The sequence below is a fragment of the Tripterygium wilfordii genome, chromosome 11 (genome assembly GCF_013401445.1).
Source record: "Tripterygium wilfordii isolate XIE 37 chromosome 11, ASM1340144v1, whole genome shotgun sequence".
Classification (NCBI taxonomy): Eukaryota; Viridiplantae; Streptophyta; class Magnoliopsida; order Celastrales; family Celastraceae; genus Tripterygium; species Tripterygium wilfordii.
In genome coordinates, this window is record NC_052242.1 from 1,300,766 (window position 1) to 1,324,161 (window position 23,396).

Sequence of the window (23,396 nt, forward strand, 5' to 3'; positions counted from 1 at the left end):
GTCTTTACCTGTTTCTACACTTTCTCCATCAGCCTCTTTTAATGGTATCGGAGACTTTGATCTGGTATCCGTTCCTTACCTTAACAGATTGAATCTTATTTGTTTGATTGGATTGAGACTTTTGATGCTGGCTCAGATTAGAAGACCAGAAGAATCCAAGAACAAAGATGGCTTTCATAAAGGCACTTTCCTTAAAGTGTGTCAATCTTGTCCTCTTTTTGTGTATACTTCCTATATAAATAGTTACTTTCTATGATATTGAATTCATGAACAAAGGTTATAGAGAAACAATCAAACAAATAGTTATCCCCATCATCTAATGCTTTCTATGAATAATATGCATATAAATAAATACCTTGAATAATGCTACATATCCTCAATTCGTCATCTTATTTTATTCCCGATCCATATAACATATGAGGTAGTTATGTATTATATAAACACACATGTAAGGTCCCTTAACATCATACACTTCCATATGTATTAAGGATAAAATGAGAGGAACTTTCAAGCATTTCTCTTACATTATTTTGTCAAAGGAAGTCATTATTTTATCAAAAATGATAAAAATTACTGTAGTTAGTTGTATCCCAGTTATCATAATTGCTGACGCATATGATCTAAGTGAATTTGTGGGCTTCACACGTCACACATGATGCACATAAAATCTTGTGCGTATAACTTAACAACTAGAATAACTGAGAAATATACCAACTGTTGGAATCCCTATCATTACTGTTCTTTTATCCAAAGCACATTATAAATTATCTGAATTATGTAGACAAATTATTGGCTTGGCCCCACTAGAGTTGCCAACTAATATAATTAATCTCTTCACCTAAAAAACCAATATAATTAATATAATTTTACGAGACTACAATCAAATACCAAAAAAGTACATCATCCTCTCCCTCCACTATTTTAGTATTTTGTAAAAGTCTCCCTGAAGGTTATTTCACGCGGAGCCTCATTACTTTGCTTCTCATTCAATCAACTACCAAGTGGGTCCCCAAACCAAACCAAATGAAAATAAAGTGGGTCCCTCGACGCCTATAACCCGCAGCCGCAAACGCTTTGCTTCTCTCTCTCGCTAAACTTGCAAACACTTGCAATTTGGTCCACTCAGTCCCCTTCATTTTCATGGCCGTGGTCTGCAAACCCTAACCCCGAAATCCACTCGAAACCCTCCAAAGAAAGAAAATCTGCAGGCGATGGAGAATCTCTCTTACTCTTCGTACCCAGACTCGCGTGACTCCTCCCCTCGCTCTCGAGAAATCGATGATAACTCGTCATGGGAAGAGCCCGCCTCCAACAACTACAAGGTCAAGTTTATGTGCAGCTATGGAGGCAAAATCCAGCCTCGCCCTCACGATAACCAACTCGCCTATGTAGGTGGCGACACCAAAATCCTTTCCGTCGACCGGAATATTAAATTCTCTGCGATTATGGCTAAATTGTCGTCTATATGTAATGATAATGATGTGTGTTTCAAGTATCAACTTCCTGGTGAGGATCTCGATGCGTTGATATCGGTAACAAATGATGAGGATCTGGAACATATGATGATGGAGTATGATCGCCTCCACCGTGCCTCCGCAAAGCCTGCCAGGTTGAGGTTGTTCATTTTCCCGTTGAATCTGCCGCCGTCGGTGGCGAAGGGAGGGTTTGGAGGAGGTGGTGAGGTGAAGCCGGAGCGGCAGTGGTTTGTGGACGCTTTGAATTCTGTACAGGTGCAGCCTCTCGAAGGCTCATCACCCCAGGCAGTGGTTGCCGGGACTGGGCCTGCGGGGACTTCAGATTTCCTGTTCGGACTGGAAAAGGGGTTCCCGGCGGTTGCCCCTACTAAATTCCAGGATGCACCGCCGCCGGTTCCTGTTGTCCAGGATGCCGTAGTCAAGGATGTTTATGCTGGATCGGACTGCGGATCCGAGGATCGGCCCGTGATTGGGGAGCCTGTATTGCCTTCCGTGGAGATTCAGAGGCAGATCCAAGAATTGCAGAGAATGCAAATTGCTGCTGGTCAACAAGAGCAGGCTATTTTGCAGAGAAAAATCGACGAGGGAAACCCTCGTATCTATAACGCTGGCGACTATTTCACAACTCAGAAATTGCCGGAGCAAGTTCTGCCAACTCCGGCGCCGGTACCTATGCCAATTCCGGCTGCTTATTATCAGGAAAGGCACATGACCACTGGCGGTTATCCTGTCGCTGCTGCTCCCGCGGCCACCGGGACTGAGCAGCAAGTGTATCTTATTCAAACTGCCACCGGAGTCTATCAAGCACCAGCACTGCGACCGGTGACAGGACAAGTTGGTCAGCATTATTATGGAGTTCAAAGGGTAGGCCAAGACGTGTACCGGGAGCAGCCGATGTACAGTGCAGTTCCACCACCGACAGCGTCATTTCAGCAGCAGCCAAAAGTTGGGGCCTATACTGAAGGGATTGGAATGGTGCAGCCAAAGACTGCCGTGACGGAGCCTGGCTATGTACAGGTTGGATATGACGGCGCGGGAAGGCAAGTCTACTACACAGCACCTCCGCCATACCAGGCAGTGGCTACGGCTGATGGAAGACAGGGCGGTGGCGCAGTTAATCAAGAGGGTAAGGTTGTTCAAAATGCCAAGCCTACACAAACCTCTTCTGTGTGAATTTTATTTTCATAGAATAACATTTTGTTAGCTGGTTTTTATTTATAATTTCATTGAAATAAGGAGGTTATAGAATTGATATTAAATGTTGCTGCATTATGGAATATTTTTTGGGTACTGCTGGTTTGAAATTGTTTGCTGGGTAAATTAATGGGGACTTGATAATGGTGTAGATTTGAGGATGATTAGTTTATTACAGTTGGCAAAGTTGTCATTCCCTTGAACCCCAGTCCCCAGATAAAATGTTCTGCTGCAGCTGTGTAAACAAAGTTGTCATTTTGGTGAACCCAGATCAGCTATTCTGCTGATGCTGTGTGAATCATCGGTTCACCATTGGTGCTCACTTCTTCTTTTGCCCGTACAGTTGAAATTGTTGTGTTAATATATGACTTGGAACTGATGACTTCAACTTTTCTGCATTATATATTAAGAATGTCGCTGGCAAGCTAGCATATTTCATTTCTCTACTCTTTTGAAATTTTTTCTTTGTTAATGCGCTTTGTGGATTTTAGCTTGTTCAATAAGTATGAATGCTTCTGGATGGTGGATCCTTAAATTCATTGCCTTCGCATTCAAATTTTTTTTTCATCATCAATCAAAATATCTAGTATTTATGTGACTTTCTGGATGGAGGTGGTGATGAATTCATGGAGATCGTTGCATTTTATCAAATGATTCTGAATCCTTGATAATGCACTTAACTCTATTGATTTGTAGAAGTTTTACATTTTATTACTTTATAACAGAAGTGTCGTTACAATGTTACTTCATCTGATGACTTTGTTTAAGATCTAAATAGCCTGTAGTGGTTCATTTTGATAGACTGGTCTTTAGTATCTTCAAATGGTTGATCTTATTTTATAGTGGAAGAGAAGAAAATGATTCATCACTGTAATTCTTTGTCAATGGTTGTACTATGCTGGACTCAGTATTATGGTTCAGGGAGCATATAAAGTACTACAGAAATCTCATCTGTGTAAATATCCCAGGAAAGATCATTATCGCTTCAGGATTAATACATATTATAATATAGGTACTAGCATCATATAGTTAGGCTGCAACAGACTACATATAAGTTCTGCATTACCCAAATTTGGCATCAGTCTGTTCCATTTGACGATTTTAAACCACAATTACCATGACATCCTCCTCCCACACATCCAGCTCCTTTGCAGCTAGCATTGCATCCTCCACCACCACCACCACAGTACCCAAAGTTGGCGTTCATCATGTCATCACAACCATCTTTCTGACCACCGCCAACTTCAAATGCATATCCATCTCCTCCTCCACAGCCCCCGCATCCTCCAGCACCACAGTCTCCACAATTGGCACTCATCATATCATCACAGCCATCTTTCTGACCACTGCCAACCTCAAAGGTATCTACTCCTCCCTCACAGCCCCCATTGCATCCTCCACTACCACAGTCTCCATAATTGGCATTCATCACATCATCACAACCATCTTTCTGACCATAGCCACCCGAGTCTCTGTCCGCATCTTCATTGTTGCTGTTTTTCCTCGAACCATCGAAAAGAAGGAAAGCCAATGTAATCATTGGCAGTACCAGCCATTCTTCATTTATCTGTTCATCAGAATAATAGAAGTAAGCCAGAGTTCATCATCCTGAGAAGCTGTTTGTAGCATATAACATACCTTTAGAATTTCGGATTTCAGATTGAGCAGAGCGGCAGCTTTGCCATAGGGATAATCTGCAGAGATCTCTACTGCTGTCATGAAGTCATGTTCACCGCTATGCTTCTCATTTTTCTTGGTTTCATATTCCAGTTTTCTACCCGGGATTACAACCACCTGGGGAAAAATACACAAAGAAAATCAGGATCTTAAGCAGGATGAGAATTTGTCATTTCTTAATTCCCGTATTAACGTACACAATAAGAGGTCAGTCACCCCCAATTAAGGCACATCCTCACCTTTCTGCTACCTATGAGTTCAATGATATTGTCATCCTTACTATATTTCTTGTCAAGCTGAAGCTTCCACTTTGAGTCCATCAAAGACCATCCCGTTCCAGCAGACTCTGCAAGCACATGTGTTTCGCGGTTCTTGGTGATGCCAATCACTTCCTGTTTGCGAAAAGAATTATTTCTTGCCTCCAGTTCCATTGAATCCCTGAGATTGAGAGAAATCAGACAACAAAATAGAATGAAGAACGTTGCCAGGGCTTGTCATATGCAAAATTTCATTCCATGGTCTAATAAACAAGCTAGAAGAAGGCATCCGATCTTTAAAGAGGAATCACGGTGTGGCCACGCTCTAATCGCTTCTTAACAAACATGAGAAGTCATTACTGCATACTATTATGCATGTTTTAGGTACCTCATCTGGATGTTGATGATCTCATTGCCAGTCTCATCCACAAAGCATGCCCAACTTTTGGCTTGCTGGTACTTTCCAGAAAGTGGAAAGAAACAAGAACTTGAGAATGGACATGCCGGAGCCATTTTCAGCACATATGGTGCTGCCACTGGAGAAGTGAAAGAGAGAGCAATGCGCATGCTGATAGGTTTGGCATATGCACCTCTAGAAATCGGGACAATATCGAACCATTTCTCAACGGACAGTTGAGAAACTGGGTTCATGAGATTCTGCAGAGAAATTGAGGTAGTCCCCAACGACTTGGCAAACCTTGCACCAGGCGAAGTGCGCTGTCCATACGATAAAAGTTCGAAGATAAGCACTCCATTAGGTTCACATTGGAAGACAGTGACCTGTTTCTGCCCTGTCTCTGATGAAATATTCAATCTCCTCCTGGTTTTGAAGATTGAATCTAGCATTTTCTTGTCAATTGTGACAAAGAGGCTTCCTTTATCATCATCTGGTAAGTCCCTGACCTCCACAATCTCCAACATAACCTGGAATACAATAAAAGAAGAAATGGAAGTTCTAATTAACCAGGCAATTTAACATCCTAAAAGCATTGTTCTTCAATTATAACGTTTCCAAAGCTTATAAAGAAGATGTTACCTCAACGAGCATTTTCTTGGGAAGCCGAATCATATTTTCATTCTCATTGGATGAGACTATCTTCTTTGTCATAGTATCTTGGTTGCTAAGACTGAATGTGAGAGGAGATGGAGTATTGCATCTACGCATAGCTCCTGCTTTCCAATATCTGGTTCCAAATGTGTCTTCCCACTGCTTGCTGGTTCCAGAAAACCCAGTATCCAGCTTTTTACCCTTGCTTCTATCAGAATCTGTGTCGTCATGCTGTAATACGTTGCCAATCAGCGCAACCATATCTTTGCAATAAGAGGTGGGATTCAACTGGTGAGAATGCCAGATAAGGTCAATGTCATAAGTTGGAACACAGAACTGTCTGATTGATCTTTCTTGGTTTCTCTTGATCAAATGCAAAAATCCTTTATATCTTGCCACAGCTTCTTCAAGAAAACGATCATCGGTCATGTGTGGCCTAGATACCTGTCACAGAACCAGATGTCAAGTTGTATTGGACAAGATACTGTGATTTTGAAACATCCCCTCGGCAGAACAAGATTGTTCAATACCTGATGGAAGAAAGTACTTTGCCTTTTGACAGCAGCAACAAGGTCATAGTTGGTGCTCTGTTGAGTTACCAATACATTATCCACAACATCCTTAGAGAACTGGGAGCTCAGATCGAGTTCATATGGTTCATTAGGGTACATTTGGTTCCAAATTTTTACAGTTTGATCTTTGCAACTTCCATAGACAGATGACACAACATCGCGGATGCCAAGTATTGTCCCAAAGAGAGCCTCACAGTCAGCTTTGTAGCGTACCTGAAACAAAAAACCAAACTCTATTCATCCCCTAAGGATCAAATTTTGTGGGACTGTGCAGAAAAAGCAAGGAAGTTATAGTCCGGGATCTTACCGGGTTGAGCCTATGACAGTGCCATACCCATTCACAATCAAGAGGCACAACCAAAGGGCCTTCTGAAAGCTGAGACTTCTCATGTTTAGCAAGCAAGGGAAGCCAACAGTATTTGTACCTGAAATTGGCATTAATCAATCACCAATTAATATAAAACACCTCAAATTTTCATAATTTCACAAACCTGCATCACTCAAACAACACTTCCATGTCATAAGATTCAGCTATATATAATATATCAGCATTGAACATCAAATAAGTTTCCAATTAGTTAAGGAGTGATTTACCTATAAATGGCTCTGTCTAAAGCATGGTCATCGTAGAGATGGCGATTCCTATCGACCTCTGCCAAAAACTGCAGCTGTCGTTTTCCTGCAACCACAAGATCTTCACTAATCACAATATTCTGCGCTTCTGCCAACTCCAACTCCTGCTGCTTCTCCATTTCTTCAAGAGATTGGAAAAAAAGAAGCTAATCAGGGATCAGCTCTTAAGGTATTATATAATGTGAATGTGAAAACTATATTAGAAAATTTGTGTGCCTACCTTTTGTGAGTTTCTTTCCCTTGCTCGTCATTGCTGGTGTTAGTGAATGTTTGTTTGGTTATTTATAGAGTCCAAGATCTTAAATGCTGAGTTTGTGTGAAGGTTTCGGGCAAAATGGATGCCATGCTTATGGTGCTTTCACAGATTTTCTGCAAGTTCAGTTGGATGGTATTGTCATGTATGCCATGTGACTTGCAAATTTGTTTATGCCTTTTGCCTTGTTGATTTTAACTTGTTTGTAGGACACAAATCAGGGAGACCAACAACACTGCTTCACAGTGGTTTTACTCTCACTGTTCAAAAGACTTTGGACTATCTAAGTTTATAGGGGTGTACCGAGTCTCCGGAAACCCTGGATGAATTTTAAAAAATGACCCTCTTTAAAAAGATTTAAATATTGTATGTTACTTAAATGAGTTTAGAGCTATTATAACATTAATAATTTTTAAAAAATATGGGCCTTGGAGATTCAGAGGGCGCCTACCCCCGGGACGCGCAATATGTTCTTTCCGTTTTCCTCCCTCTTAAAATTCTCCATTGTTAGCCTCCTACATAGCTTCTCGTGTATCGTTTTTATTTTAGTCCTATTATTATGATAATCTCCCAGTATATTCCTGCATATAAGCATATTCATGTGGGAATCAAGTATATTTAAATAAAATATGCGTCACTGAAACACACAATCAATTATATTCGTTTTCAAATATTCACAAATGATAACATCCAAAAATTCCAAGCCCTTAACAACCAAAAGCACCCCCCTAAGACAGAATTTCAAACCTTTCCTACACCAATTCAAGCCATGAGACCAGTTTCCAGGGAGCTAGAAACTCAACAATTACACTCCATGAAAGTTTCAACCAACATTGAAAGAGTAATTAAGTCACAGCTACAATGGGCAGTCAGTTGTTTCTCTAGCAAAGAAAGAAAAATGCTAGATATTTCAAGGAAAAGTATCATATGGTGAAATAGGAGATACTAACTCCTAAGTTCAACACTCAAGGACGATGGTCGTGGAGATTTGACCATGAGAGGGATAGCTATGGAGATATACTAGCACTTAACCATGGGGTGAATATTGGCAATCAGATCCAAAGACAAAAACTATTGCTGCAACCAACTACCCTTTGCCAACAACAGTATAGCAAGATAACAACCACTATTTCCATTGCAGTAACAGAACCATATTCTCCACAATTACTTTTATGAATAATCCCAGAAGAAAACATTAGAGAAATACACTCTATATAAGCAAATTCATTTATTAAATCAAAGAAGACAGAAAATGCAGCCAAAAAGATGGGAAAGGAAGACTTTTAGACTTCAAATCAAGAGAAGGGGTAATCGATCACAGTTACAAACTAAAAGGCTCCCAAAAGAAGATAGCCAACAACATAGAACTCGTATCTCACTAAATAGCACTTAGATCCTGCGTTTCTTGGGAAGTCGGCATCCATTATGCGGACGCCGAGTTGTGTCTTCAATGTGAACAATGGGGTTCTGATCACTCCGAGAATTAGCAAAGCCTTCTCTAAAGCTCATGATTGCTTGTCTTTTCTTCTTAAAATAAGTGAACCCTTTTACCTTCACAACTACTGACTTCAACCCCATCTGTTTTGCCAGTCGTCCAACATGTTCTGCAGTTGCTTCAGAAGCATATCTAGACAGTTTTGTCCCCCCTTTCATTTCTGGCAAACATCCTGATGAGGCCCTACATTTTGTATTTCCCTTTGAATCCGTCACCGTAACAAAAGTGTTATTACGCATCAGCTTTATGTGCACAAAATCAGCGTTTTGCTCTATAGTATATTGAGGAAAATGAGAAGCTCCTATCATGCTCCTTCTATCTTCCTCTAATATTCCCTTCACGAAGTCCATTGGCCTAGAAGTCCTCCTGGTCCCAGTATATTGCATTCCCCTTTCGAAGTCCATAGGTCTAGAAGTTCTACCAATCTCAGTATCTTGTGTTCCCCTCACGAAGTCCATAGGCCTAGAAGTTCTATTAGTCTCGACACCTTGTGTTCCGCTCATTAACTCCCTTGGCTCTGAAGTTTTACCAGTCTCAGTATCATTCCCACCACCAGAATGGATTAAACTGCGAAAACTCATCTGACATGGAGCAAGGAAGTTACTCCTTTTGGCAGTCAAAGTACTCAAATTCCTCGCCAAATTTCCGAAGAGTTGTGAAGTTTGTACTCTTGCAACATTATCAAAAGAATGATATCCTGAACTCCGTAAGCAACCTGTATAATTGAAAAGTTACTTTCAGTCAATGAAACATAATATTTTTAGTCTCTCACTTCACGAGTCGCACTATCCAGTATACTTCTACATTACTTAATGAAGAAAAGTATATGAAATTAAATAGGATTACCAGAACATAATCACTGAAGGAAAAATCAGAACAAAAAAAAGAAAATCACAGCTGCGATACGAAATGAGTGTCAAAATGAATAAGAGATTCATTCTTATTGTGCCACTGTTCGAATTCTTAACCAAAAAAATTAGTGTACCAAGTCCTTTAGTATGTTCACAAATTAAAAGCCATCCATATTAAAACAAAAAAGATAGTTCATGAGTTTGAAAGACAGTACAAATGTAAACTACGTCACAGAAAGAAAACCAGTAAATCATTACATGACATATACCACAATTCAGAGCGAGATAGGGTACCTGAAGTTGCATTTGAAGAGAACTGGGTTCTATAGAGATGCGATGTGAGAAATCGGTGCGATAAGCCAGATCTCAATGCAGCCGCTGACATATTCTGCATCATATAAAAACAATAATGTGTAATTCATATAGTGCAGAGGATTTTCTACTCAATTGGTACGGGAAAAAAAATTAAGAGAGAGACGATCCCTCTTATTATAACTGAACAGCAAAACCCATCAAGCAAAAATAGAGATGACTGAGAAAATGAGACGCCACTTTACCTGCCAATGGAGATCAACGAAGAACAGATCGTTTAGGTCGAGTTGATAGACGGGGAAAGGAGAGTTGCAGTACTCATTCTCCCCCTATTTAGTGGGTTGGACTTGTGCCACGGTTAACGGGCCTCGAAAATATTGGGCTGGCCCAACCCAAATGGGCAGCTTCCCAAATTCAATGTCACTAATCATAGTTTTCAGAATCCAACCGTACATCAAAAGAATCGAGGTTTTGTTTTCGAGATTTAGCCATTACGGAGGTTTAACCGTCAATTTATATTATGCATAACTCAAAGACAAGTATAAATAAATTGACTAATATATACAATGACATTAACTCATGCACATTCTGTACCCTCACATTCAAAGCTATATACAAGGTGAAAACATAACATTACAACAACTTTCTTCACTGATTTAAAGCAACTAAGAAGACAATATCAAATAACAAGAATGGATGACATGATGCAGCACAAATCCGTGTTTCATAAGTGAGAGCCTACAGAAACGAGTGGACAGCAAAGATCGATGAAATTGATATAATGCCTAAATGCCTAAAGGCCCTAAACAAGAATATGAAAACCGAAATTGGGATTCTCAATCCCCAAAATCAGAAACACTAAATCGTCCCATGATCACAATTGAAACATAGAAAAACATGCAGGTCGAAACAAGGCCTAGGGCATGAGCTTACCTGGAAAGGTGTTAAGATTGAAGAAGATTGACTGCGATTTTGTCTCAGGTTGTCTCGAAGTTTTTGTTTTGGCTTCTCCGTTTGGAGCTTCGTATAGGATAGCATAATATTCTTATCCAATGTATAATTTAATCATTGTATAAGTTGATGTATAATTTAATCATATCCAATGTTTGGAAGGAATCTCATATTAAGCTTGTATAATAGTATGAGATTTGTGATAATATGTCTGAATTACCCTCAATTAAAGTGAGAGTGAGGGTCTTTTTTTGTCATTTGACATGCTATTTCTTATACTAAGTGCTCTGTATAAAATAAAAACAAGTTGAAGGTGTTTTAATATTATACGTTCGGCATCGTATAAGAACCACTTTTTGTATAAAATTATACTATCCTGAGTACTTTAAAAATCACCCAAACACCCGATAACTTCATTGAAAGATAATTTTATACTATACAAAGTTTTATCCTCCCATCCAAACAGAGCCTTAGGTTTCAGATGGATTCAGTTGAGGTTTTTGGTCTTATCGGGCTCTCCTCTAGATTGGGCCTATCATACCATTATTGTTCCGTTCACAGATCAAGTCCATTTGAAGCCCAATGAAGCCAATGCATTTGAAGCCCACTACAATCATTTAGAATACATATTTTATTATTGTTCAAATCTCTTTTTTTTTTTGTTAAGTCACAAATATATTAAAACAGAAAAGAAACAAAACAGAAGGGCATCTCTTATTGTTCAAATATCTATATTTCAAATTATGTTGCGGTCACATCTCTTGACCATTGTACATGTACAGATTTATATTTTGTAATCTCTTTTCTGAAATACAGTGAATGGACATATGAATTCATTAACAAAATTTCTTCTCTCTCACTCATCTTCTTCTACCTCATCAACTTTCTTCTTCTTCTACTTTTTCTTCTGAAATCTACAATCATACAAACAATATCAATTAACAACAAAAGGACCTGAAGCATGAATCTATCTTCAATCAATATGTAAAATCGATAGTCGCCTTCTACATGTAACCAATCGCCATGAGCTAGTCAACTAGGTTGAATCCTAGTTTAGGTTTAATGGTTTGGGATGAGGACCTTTACAATTTAGGTCGAAGGTCGAATTCAATCACCCCTAAGTCTCAGTATGTTAACAACTAATGTTGATGTCTAATTTGGAAATTTCTCAAATCAGCAGGTTTTTACGAAAATCGTCGACTCAAGGTTAAGCAAAAAATCGGCCTTGCCGCCCGTACTCGGTTTTCCGGTCCAACCAGCGGCACGGTCCATTTCTGAAAACGGACAGTGGCTTAGAACCCACTGACCCTTAATTTGGGCTTGGGGCTCTCTCCTTGGCCCATATTTGGGCCCTACATTTTGTTTTCTCAATGCAACCAAATTTGAGTTGGAGTAATTCTCAAGTCAAAGTTAATACAGGCGGAAAGTATGGAATATGGATTGGAAAAGGATCCAACACTGCCATAGGGATCATCATCATTAGACTCGAGAATGATTTATTTTTAATTATTCCAAATTGGAAAATCCAAAAAATGAAAAAAGCCACGAAGAGGACTGAGCTGACATCAACCAAATCGAGAAAAGCATAGACATATTAAAAATGGACAATGTTAGATGTAGATACTAAAATCTGCAATTAATTTATTGTCGTCGATCGTGGCTTATGACAACCTTGCAAGATTGAAGGAAGGTTGATCGTCAAACTTGGACACTGGTATAGTGTCCGCCGAACAAGCTCCGACTATCAAGTCAGTCAACGGTGGAAGATATTTAAGTTAGAGAAGTGAAAGACTTTTAGAGAGAGAGACTAGGTAGTTGAGAGAGTAAATGAGAAGGGATCCTCTTATATTTATACACTCTGTTTGGCACAGTGAAAAAAATTGATTTTCAAATGCTAGCGGAAATGCTGTGAAAAATATGCTGAGCTTAAAGCTGTGAAATATGCTGTGAGGCTTTTGGTGATATAAAAACTGACGCTAGCGGGAAAACTGTTGAAATAAAGTATTATAATATTAGTTTTTTATATTTATATTAAAAGTAATCTAATAAATATAATTCTTATTAAAATTAATTTTTAGTATTAATTTAATTAATCAAATATAATTTATATTTAAAATTAATTTGAAGTATTTTTTAATTAATTAACTTAATTTTCTTACATTTATTGTATTTTTTAATTTATATTTAAGTAATCAAATTAATTTTCTCACATTTATTGTATTTTTTAATTTATCATTATGTATTAAAATAAACACCTATAAAATTAAAAGTCTTAAATATAAATATTTTATTTTATTTTAATATTAAATTTACTGTTATAATAATTATAAATGCATAAATATAATTAATTTATTAAAAAATAATTATATTTAAACCATTAAACACAATTAAGTGGGTCCCATTAATAAAATAGTAATACTTTTAGCTAAAAAGTGTGGGACCCACATATTAAAAAATTTTTTTAAAAAAAGGCTGCAGTTTTTTGGGGTGGGATCGACGCAAAAAAGCTACAGCGGTAAAACCACTGTATAAAAGAAGCTCCCAACGGATCCGTTGGCGCTTTTTGCCTGTTTGGCATGGTGGAGCCGCCCTGCCAAACAGGCAGATAGTGTTTTAGGTGTCGTGGTCAGCACATGTTGACCGTACGGACGGACTTCTATGTTGGATTGTACTTGGGCCGGTGGCCCAATCTGGCACTCATTTGACATCTAAAGCCTTTTGACCCTAAATATCTGGTCTTGCACCCATTCTAACCGTGTGCCTTGGGCTTTCACATGGACTTGGACCAATCATACCTTCGGACGGACATTTGGGCCGATTTAACTATGGGCCTCGTTGGGCCTTTTGACTTATGATAAGGAATTTCAGGTCAATGATTTTTGGCCCATACACTAGAAACCCCCAAAATTTAATCTCAAAAGTACTCCAAATCTATGTGGCATTAAAATAAACATTGATTAAAAACTCACATATAGTGTCCACTTCACATCCAATATTTCACATTAAAGGGGGTTTTTAAGGTTATTTTTGGGCTCAAGCATTATCTTTAAAAAAATCAACTTGTACATTTTTATTTATTTATTAATAAATAATGGCAACCATATCAATTTGTACACAGTACAGCCGACTCTCTGCCTCCGAGTGAAAGTGAAATTCAGATTTCAGAGACATGTTGGTTGGAGATCGACTTTGTCAACCACCCCATTGAACTGTCTCCCACCGAACCGCACCCCACCCCATCAAAATCCCCAAAAATAAAATTACAGAATTACAAAGCACTAAAATCGACACAACCAATGCATTATTTCCCTACGCAACAACATTCTTCAACATCAACACGCCTTTACCAAATAAAAGCCCACCATTTATGCTTTGCTTTGTACCTTTGGAGTATTAAATTGTCAAAAGCAGAGAGGCCGTGAATGTGATAGACGCTTTTGTTGAAAAATTTGTAAAGGAAGACGGAGTGTGTGTATGTGTAAATGCTGAGATTGAGTTGAAGTTTGGGAGAAGAGGAGTGGTTGCAGAGATGGTGGTGAGAAAAGTCGGGAAATACGAGGTTGGGAGGACGATCGGGGAAGGGACATTCGCCAAGGTCAAGTTTGCTCAGAACACCGAGACTGGGGAGAGTGTCGCCGTTAAAGTACTCGATCGCAGCACAATCATCAAGCACAAGATGGCCGATCAGGTTTTTCCACTTTCCAATTTTGGATAGAGTTAACCTAGAAAAAGAATTGAAAGGTTGCTGATTGTGGGGGGCGATTTTCTTGTACGCGTGATCCCTTTTCTTCTTGAATTTGGAATTAAATACTTTTTTCTGAATATTGGGAAAAACGGAATCTGTTTCGAAATTTTCGTTCTGTATTTTCTCTCATAAAAATCTATCAGACTCTAGTTTTATATGTACGTTAGCGCATTTGGACTCATGAAATCCTTGTCAGAGGTGGATAATTTATTGTTTCGAAATTGTTATGATGTGAGAGCAGTTTCCATGATTAATTCGTAGGTAGCTTTTTGGCAACTGCTAAACAAAAATCTAACGATCAATAACATTAATAAATTTGTTCGCTGTAGCCGTGATGCCCTGGTGCCCAGGACTCATTGACTAAGTTGGGACACAGTTTTAAATTCAGTGATCTAGATTTGACATCTTACCTAAGCTGGAGCATATTGGAAACATTATTTTGCAACAGAGAATTGTCCATCATTGATCAATGGGAATTTCTGTTTTAGCAAATTCACTAGACAATGAAATAAAGAACTGTAGATTTTATACGTTTTGATTGAGATCTTATTTGCCAGCTTAATATTTAGGTGCTTTGAGTAGGAATGACTGTTTTATTGGCGGTAGATTCTTCTTGATATAGTAGGATATGGGGCCCCATGATACTGCAATATTTTTTCTTCGTGATAAGCCATTGCATAATTAGTCTTTAGTTGTTCTTTGTGTTTATCCCTTCTCTTGTTGTAGTATCTTGTCATTTCTTACAAAATTTGCTAACTTTTCATTATCCAAGAAACGTTTTCATTGTGCAGATTAAGAGGGAGATATCTATACTGAAGCTTGTCCGGCATCCTTACATCGTCCGTCTGTATGAGGCATGAAATTGAATGTTTTAGTATTAAATAAGTTGCAGAATATTAACTTTTGTTAATACGTTCCACCAATTTCCTTAGTTGTGCTTCAGCTTGACATCATGCTGTTTTTATACTTTTGTTAGGTTATAGCCAGCCGCACTAAGATATATATCATCCTGGAATTCATTACAGGAGGTGAATTGTTTGATAAAATAGTGAGTAATCGACCTTGATATGCAGCTTCCTCAATCAACTAGTTCTATTTCTTGGCCTCCTTTTCTTCTATCTGCATTATCAGCTGCCCGAATTGTTAACCTTGATTGATGTCGGGGTGACATTTCTCTTTTTTTTGCAGGCTCATCATGGACGTCTTAGTGAAGCTGAAGCTAGGAAGTACTTCCAACAGCTCATAGATGGTGTGGATTTTTGTCACAGTAAAGGAGTCTACCATAGAGACTTAAAGGTGTTGATGGCTCGCATCTGGAACCTTGTTGTTTTGTTGATACTTGGCATATAAAATCTTTACAACTGCGTCTTTATGTGAACAGCCTGAAAATCTTTTACTTGATTCACAAGGAGATTTAAAAATTTCGGACTTCGGTCTTAGTGCATTGCCAGAGCAAGTGAGATTCTTTATTAGTGTTTTTGATTGCAGCCTTTAAAATTAGCATGTTTGAGATAATGATATAGATTACTTTGTTGTCATATGATATTTGTGTAGGGGGTTAGCCTCCTCCGGACAACATGTGGGACTCCAAATTATGTAGCTCCTGAGGTAATCATGAGTAAAATGAGCTTGTAGGTTGTGTGCTAGTTCATAATTAGACATGGTTTCATCTCAGTTTGTGTTTTCTTCTCAAGGTACTTGCTCACAAGGGTTATGACGGTGCTGTAGCTGATGTTTGGTCCTGTGGGGTTATCCTTTATGTTCTGATGGCAGGATATCTTCCATTTGATGATGTTGATCTTACCTCTTTATACAGTAAGGCATGAGATTTATCAATTTACTGTAAGAATACAAGGTTTTACTTTACCCGATATTTTATTTGAATGGCAGAGGATCTTACCTCTTTATATGGTAAGGCATGGAATTTATCAATTTACTGTAAGAATTCAAGGTTTTACTTTTAGCCGATATTTTATTTGAATGGCAGAGGCCAAGTAATTTCTTTCTTTTTGCTGCCTAGTTTAGCTAAGGTTGATCAAGCTGTCTTGTGGACTACCATGCTATGTTGTTAGGTCCACCATGATTTAATGATTTTTTTCTCCTTTCCCCCGCAGATTGAGAGAGCAGAGTTCTCATGCCCGTCTTGGTTTTCAGTTGGTGCAAAATCCTTGATCCAGAAAATTTTAGACCCAAATCCTCAGACAGTAAGCACTATTTGTTTGCTGAGATATTGCTCCTTATCTTTTGCTATCTCTTGGCTCTATTTGGTGATGATAACTGTATGAAGACACAAAAGATGTTATTTTTTGTGAAATTCTGTGGTACTTATGTCATTAATCAACAAATGGTATACAACAAAGTGACTAGAGAGGAATTTTCTACACACAAATTGACCAGAACGCAGCAAATTGTGCTCTCATTGAAGGTTAATACTTCATAGTTCACACATGATGTAGAGACCTAAATCTAATTTTGAACTAGTTTAATTTAATTTGTAACTCTACTAGACATCGGTTCAACTGTTCTGAACGATTATCTACCATCTTGAACTTCTTCTCTCTTTTCTTGGAGCTTGAAATATGGTTGAGATATTGGGTCTAATGCTAGTAAACAAATATTATGATAAGTCGTGTTGTGATAACTTGTCCTACTCCTTTGTTGTTGCTGGTTGCATGTAGCTCGAACGGACATCAACCATGTTCGACCTTGTCTAAGTACAATTCGCGTAAATAGTAAAAGTTGGCAGTATCATTACCCTCCTGATGTCTTACCTGAGCTAATATTTCAGGCTCACAGTTGCTGACTTCATTCTTTAATGCTGCATTAGATTCATATTTCATACATCCTTGTCTGTCATCAACATTGATATCTTTTTTTACAAGTATGAACCTGATCAAGTTCCTTATTCAAGTCAATGCCTAAATTTGTCCTCCAATTTTGTTATGGCACTCTTTGCTCTGATGTTTGCAACACTGTTTAGATGTTTTTCAGTTGAATTAATGCTTCTAGCTTGTTGCTTTGGTTCCTGTTCTTTTCATAAATATCCATCCTTTCCTCTTTTGTGCAGCGTATTACCATTGAGCAGATCAGGAGTGATGAGTGGTTTAAGAAGAGTTATGCTCCTGTCGGACTTCTTGATTTTGAAGATGTGAATCTGGACGATGTAAATGCAGTTTTTGATGATCCCGAGGTTGGTAGGGCTTATAGCACAGTCTCTTCTTTTGTGTTATGTCTTTTTGGTATAACACCAATCTCTTCTTTGATATTAAACCGACAGAAATTAACTCTGTGTCAATGCCGCTGTAAATTTTGTTCTCTTGATTGTGATATTCAGTAGGTATAGTTTTGTGCTAGTAGTTAACTGGTCATCATAGGCTATGATTTGCTTATTACTTAATTCACAAACTGTGAGGACTAGGTCAGTTCTTTCTGGCTTTTTTTTTAGTCAAATAGTAACAATCTTTTTGCGGAAAAGATTAGCCTTTTTTGATAACATCTTTGAAGTTATTACTGTTTGGAGAGTTGATTACTGCATGATGTGATCATGACAGCCAATTTAATCACAATTGCTCACATTGTCATGCATTCCCATTTAATTTCTTAAAATTGTATGTATAAGTCTATCAACTCCCTAATTGTCAAGACATTGACGATCTGCATCTTTTCAGTTCAGTTTAAAATTTGGAGTAGTTAATTCAATCGTATGCTGGGGTTTTTGACTTCAGTTGTTTTTATAGTTACTATTGGTCCACTTATTTTATACTCGATCAAAAATTGGGCTGTGGTTATTTGCTGATTGAAGATGCAACCAAGGTGAAAAACTGCCCTGAATTTTTATTTCAAGGATGTAACACCCCCCCCCCCCCCAATCTTGAGCTAATTCAAAGTCTCACTAATTTCCATCTCACTTTTGATTTATATTGAGGATCAGATTTATATTTTTGATACATTTTAAGAGAAATTTTATTAATTACAATTGGCGTCCAAATATGGTCCACTTGTTCAAATACGTTTCTGTTTTGTTTATATATTTTCTTCTTACATTTCCTACCATTTTTTAAACTGTAGGAACAAAGAGAGAGCGATCCATGTGGGAATGAGGATATGGGTCCATTAAGTCTTAATGCATTTGACTTGATAATATTGTCTCAAGGTTTAAATCTTGCAACATTGTTTGATCGGGGAAAGGTATGCTAAGCCACATGTCACTTGAGCTGTTATTTTTATTTTAGCTTCTTTTCTCTTGTTACTTTGAAGTGGTACTGAAACCTTCCATTTCACCTGTTATCAGTCACATCAATATCCTAGACCACATTTTTTTTTTCAGCTTCATTCTATTTATATTTCTGAATTCTGATGAACATTCTGCTTTTCCGTTTGCTTGTAACTTCAATTAGTACTAATGGATTCCCATCCTTCATTAACAGGATGCTATGAAGTATCAGACACGCTTTGTTTCTCAAAAACCTGCAAAGGTTGTTTTATCAAGTATGGAAGTTGTTGCTCAATCAATGGGATTCAAAACACATATACGCAATTACAAGGTGAACTATTGGGGGTTTTCAATAGTAGTACCATTCTTTTCCAGCATTTATGTTTCTTGTCACTCCTCTCTTTCATCCTCCCTATTGGTGGTAAATATATGCTCTGGTTCATTATGTAATCTTCGTATTTTCGTGTGGTCATAATTTTGACTGAGATTATGGACTAGTTCATCTAAGTTAACGTTATGATGTAATTTCAGATGAGAGTGGAAGGTCTATCAGCTAGCAAGACTGCTCATTTTTCTGTTATATTGGAAGTAGGTTTTGGTCTAAACTATAGTATAATTTCGTCCATCCTCTTCATCTTAAATACTAATTCTTGTGTTATTCTTTCTGGTTGAAGGTTTATGAGGTTGCTCCCACTTTTCTTATGGTAGACATTCAGAAAACGGCAGGAGATGCTGGTGAATACCTCAAGGTCAGTATTTAGAATTGTCTTAATTAGAGCACTATTTACTCAAGAGTCCTTGAACATTTTCATTTGTGGTTTGTCTCACTCACTCCCTCCCATTCTTTAGAAAACATATATATATATATATATATATATATATATCTCACATTAGACTTGTTACTCTCCCCTGTCTTGCAGTTCTATAAAAACTTTTGTAGCCATCTTGACGATATCATCTGGAAACCACCTAGTGAATCTAACAAATCAAAGGTCACGAAGACGAGAAGTAAAAAATATTAAAGTAGTTTCCTGTAACATTTTCTACCCCATAGGTTTTTTTGGCAGACTCACAATTAGAGATATATGATCGCATTTAGCTAACCCTAAAATGAAGAAAGAGAACGTGTTTACACTTTTTTGTGCAAGTAATGTAAAAAAAAATCTATTTATTTGTTGTTTAATCTCTTGCCTTTGTAACTCTGTTTTGTTGTAAACAGTACAAGCTTGCAGTTGTTTATTCATTTATGTGAGTTGAACCTTGAATACATGACTTCTTTAAGTTAACAAATGTTTACTACTTGTGCTTCCATAGCTTTCTAGTTTGGTGTGATGGTGTGGATCTTTGAAAGGGACTCTGTTGTGGTTCCAAATCCCCTTCTGGAAAGGTTAATTGTTGTCCAACTGAGAATGATAATTTTTGCTGTTAAATGTGACAATGTAAAGTTACAAACACCGAACAAGACTTTTTTCTTCTCCTTTTTTTAACCGAAGAATCACTCAGCCCAAGTTTCCAACATGTCATTTAGACAACTGAGTGGGTGTAATTCTCGGGCCGTCAGATTAACCTGTTAAGATTGGGCCGAAGCCCATGCGGGTTGGGGTCAGGAAGTAGGACATGTCCATGGAACCTGGTTCCACAAAGAAATATGTCAACTGGTTGGTTCGAACTCTCGATCTCAAGCACCGTAGGCTTTAAGTCCGGAGAGAACCACCTTCTAGACTATCTCCAAGTGGTTCAAATACACATGACACTGCATTGCAAGTACAAAATTCGAATTCGACAGTGTATTTTTTAAGGTTTGCAGCGATAAAGGTGCAAAGCCGTTTCAGCAACTAAACTTACCATAAAATTTGAAGGTTGAATGATTCCTAGAACAGAGAAAATCGCAAGTAACTGAGTGAACAAAGCTCATCATAGAAGGGTGCCAACATCTCCACAAGAGCAATGTCCATCAACAAATCTATGAAGCCGCTTTTTATCTCGAACAATTATTTCCCTTGATGTTAGTAATGAGACTACCTCAATGAAATCGTGGCAATCCCTGCACATAGTTACACTCTTGACGACCCGTATTGGGGCAGCATATGATGTACTCAGCAAGCCAAATGCAATAGCCAACTTTTCACTGTGGTAAACCGTAGAAGCGGATGTCTTCCCTTCGTCCTCTTCATCGGTCTCCTCAAAACTCTCTGGTGATTCATATCCAAATCTCTTTGCTTTTTCAAGCAATTCATCCAACAATTTGTTCATCTCAGCTTGTCGCGGATGCGAATTGTCACTGGTTTTGAATGAATAAACCTTGTCCTTGATGCTAATCCAGCTCCAATCGTTTAATTTTCCGACTTTCTCCTCTTTCATTAGTTTTCTCACCCTGGAAACATCCTGCCACCTCTCTGCAGAAATGTACATATTTAGCAATACCGCGTAAGTTTCAGTATCTTTTGGCTTGAGTTTGAGCAACTGTTCAGCTGCAAAAAAACCCAGTTCTTTGTTCCCATGAGTTTTGCATCCTGTAATCAAGAGAGACCATATGAACTCATTTGGTTCAAAATTCATCTGCTTAACAAAATCAAAAGCTTCTTCTATCCGTCCTGATCGCACAAACATATCAATCAGACAAGCGTAATGATCCATCACAGGCGTAATTTTGTATTCCTTTTGCATCAGTTTGAAATAGTTGAGTCCTTCATCAACCATCCCAGCATGGCTACAAGCTGCTAGAACACCCACAAAGGTAATCTGGTTTGGCCTCACTCCTGATAGTCTCATGTCTTCAAAGAGCTGCAGCACCTGCTGAGACCGGCCGTGCTGTGCATAACTTGTAATCATACTTGTCCAAGAAATCAAAGTCCTTATAGACATTTCAACAAACGCCTTGCTTGCTTTGTCAATGCTTCCACATCTGCTATACATGTTAATCAGTGAAGTTCCCACCACAACATCTGACAAGAATCCAGTTTTGATGGTCTGAGCATGAATTTGTTCCCCCTGTTCTAAGGCCACCAACCTGCTACACACAGTTAAAATACTTGAGAAGGTAAATAGGTCCGGTTTCCTGCCAGAGCGATTCAATTTCAAGAAAGTGTTGAGTGCCTCTTTTCCTCTACAGTGTGCTAAAAGATTATCGTTGGCAAGATCCATCGTCTGAGCATAGCCTGCAATCATCGTATTCCAGGTGACCAAGCTCATAGAATCCATCCTGTCAAACAATCTCCTTGCCTCAGTAATACACCCACATTTGAGGTACAAATACAGTACAGAGTTAGTGACTCGAAGGTTTGATTCATAGCCAAGTTTGATACTCAATGAATGGATTTGTGCCCCTACGTCCAAGGAAAGCATCACAGCGCACAAGCTCAAAACACTGGTCAAGGAGAACTCATTAGGCTCAATATCCTCACAAAGCATCTCAGTGAAAAATCTAAAACCCATTGCTTCATCACCATTTTCACCACAAGCAGATATTACCGTACTCCAAGAAATCACATTCTTCTCTTTAATCCTCTTGAAGGCTTCTACGGCGGATTTTAAACTTTTACATTTTGAGTAAAAGCTGCTAAGGGAATTCCCAACACTTGTGTCATTATCAAGCTGGTACTTGATAATGTTAGCATGAAATTGTTTCCCCAATCTGATAGATTGCAGTGAAGAAGAAGCATTTAAGACAACTGCAAAAGTATAATTGGTAGGATAAGCCCCGGCTTCCAACATTTCATTGAAAACTTGAATGGCAATTTCTGGCAGTGAATTTTGAACGTAACCCGTCATCAAGGACGTCCAAGCAACAACATTCTTCAAAGTCAATGCATCAAAAACTCTCCGAGCATCCTCCATGGCTCTACATTTTGCATAAACATTAACCAGGAATGTCATCACATAATAATCTTTGTAAGTTTCAGTTTTTATGATGTGGGCATGAATGATTTGGGTTTCCGCAACTGAATTCTTCTCAATGCATCCTTGCAAGAGGGGCATATAGAAAGATTGCTCAACATTTGTGCTTTCTTTTATCATAGAGAGAGCTTCTCGAGAATCTAGCTTCCCAATTGGCTCTGCAATTCCATTGTGAGAGATCCTTTGCCCTTTCTGATAAGTAATGCTCGTGCTCTGATAACCAGAAGCAGCAAAACAGAGATTGAGTGAGACATATGGATTGGCCATTTGGCTGTAATTTTCTGATAAATTCAGAGTCTTGTAGACAATAATAATCTACACAAAGTCGATGATTTAATCACAATACCCATTACCATCATATATAAACATCTACGATGCAGAATCCAGATTCCTGAACACAGAATCCTAAAAAGTAAAGAAGTTCATATGCACAAGCTTTTATAGAATTCTAAATATGCTTGGAACTTGGAAGAAGAAAGTTTTAGTACCTTATCAGCGGCAACAGATGTGTTCGGGTGTATTTTGATGTCTGGTTCAAGCCGGAGAGTTCCACTGACAGCAACGGAAGGTAAGGAAGCCATGGAGGACGACACAGAAAGGAACTACGTCATGAGGAAGCTTTGTGTATTGGCTACCCATGGTATGTTATCTTTTTGGATTATATAGATTTGTGGAGGGAACGGATGCAGCCGCAAGATGGTATGACGAGTCATCTTTCTGTTAAGGCTATTTACACTTATACCCCCTATGGATCATATTATTTCCAAGTCAACTCTTGTTACTCTTCTGTCGTCTTTTGTATATTTCCGTCCATTCAATGGGC

General features: G+C 38.3%; 6 protein-coding genes across 7 annotated transcripts; 2 read left to right on the forward strand and 4 right to left on the reverse strand.

The window, feature by feature from the left end:
* The first annotated feature begins 1,069 nt into the window (after nt 1-1,069).
* On the forward strand, nt 1,070-2,872 carry LOC120009585. Its single transcript, XM_038860232.1, has one exon. It carries the CDS (start codon nt 1,212-1,214, stop codon nt 2,646-2,648), a length of 1,437 nt encoding a protein of 478 aa, XP_038716160.1. The 5' UTR covers nt 1,070-1,211; the 3' UTR covers nt 2,649-2,872.
* LOC120009505 (keratin-associated protein 5-1-like) lies at nt 2,796-4,209 on the reverse strand. The gene is made up of 3 exons (XM_038860124.1): nt 3,786-4,209; nt 2,993-3,062; nt 2,796-2,904 (listed from the first exon to the last, which is right to left on the reverse strand). The coding sequence occupies exons 1-3, from the start codon at nt 4,207-4,209 to the stop codon at nt 2,796-2,798; spliced, it is 603 nt and encodes a 200-aa protein (XP_038716052.1).
* LOC120009506 (glycine-rich domain-containing protein 2-like) lies at nt 4,201-7,107 on the reverse strand. The gene is made up of 8 exons (XM_038860125.1): nt 7,077-7,107; nt 6,818-6,977; nt 6,531-6,648; nt 6,182-6,436; nt 5,640-6,095; nt 4,979-5,527; nt 4,586-4,765; nt 4,201-4,463 (listed from the first exon to the last, which is right to left on the reverse strand). The coding sequence occupies exons 1-8, from the start codon at nt 7,105-7,107 to the stop codon at nt 4,233-4,235; spliced, it is 1,980 nt and encodes a 659-aa protein (XP_038716053.1). The 3' UTR covers nt 4,201-4,232.
* Nucleotides 7,108-8,220: 1,113 nt separating this feature from the next.
* On the reverse strand, nt 8,221-10,079 carry LOC120009587 (probable ribosomal protein S11, mitochondrial). The gene is made up of 3 exons (XM_038860234.1): nt 10,013-10,079; nt 9,750-9,843; nt 8,221-9,319 (listed from the first exon to the last, which is right to left on the reverse strand). Exons 2-3 carry the CDS (start codon nt 9,838-9,840, stop codon nt 8,499-8,501), a joined length of 912 nt encoding a protein of 303 aa, XP_038716162.1. The 5' UTR covers nt 9,841-9,843; nt 10,013-10,079; the 3' UTR covers nt 8,221-8,498.
* A 3,883-nt stretch (nt 10,080-13,962) lies between these two features.
* On the forward strand, nt 13,963-19,962 carry LOC120009586 (CBL-interacting serine/threonine-protein kinase 8-like). The gene is made up of 14 exons (XM_038860233.1): nt 13,963-14,406; nt 15,255-15,317; nt 15,440-15,511; nt 15,652-15,759; nt 15,845-15,919; nt 16,018-16,071; nt 16,158-16,283; nt 16,578-16,667; nt 17,531-17,653; nt 18,532-18,651; nt 18,891-19,007; nt 19,208-19,264; nt 19,351-19,425; nt 19,597-19,962. Exons 1-14 carry the CDS (start codon nt 14,248-14,250, stop codon nt 19,696-19,698), a joined length of 1,341 nt encoding a protein of 446 aa, XP_038716161.1. The 5' UTR covers nt 13,963-14,247; the 3' UTR covers nt 19,699-19,962.
* Nucleotides 19,963-20,068: 106 nt separating this feature from the next.
* Nucleotides 20,069-23,323, reverse strand: LOC120008401 (putative pentatricopeptide repeat-containing protein At5g52630). Of its 2 annotated transcripts, XR_005470495.1 has the most exons (3): nt 23,062-23,323; nt 20,522-22,786; nt 20,069-20,429 (listed from the first exon to the last, which is right to left on the reverse strand). XR_005470495.1 is itself a non-coding variant. In XM_038858704.1 (2 exons), the coding sequence occupies exons 1-2, from the start codon at nt 23,152-23,154 to the stop codon at nt 20,591-20,593; spliced, it is 2,289 nt and encodes a 762-aa protein (XP_038714632.1). In that variant the 5' UTR covers nt 23,155-23,323; the 3' UTR covers nt 20,410-20,590. The 2 variants fall into 2 exon arrangements, 1 of the variants encoding a protein (XP_038714632.1); XM_038858704.1 differs by having other exon boundaries at nt 20,410-22,786.
* Nucleotides 23,324-23,396: the final 73 nt, after the last annotated feature.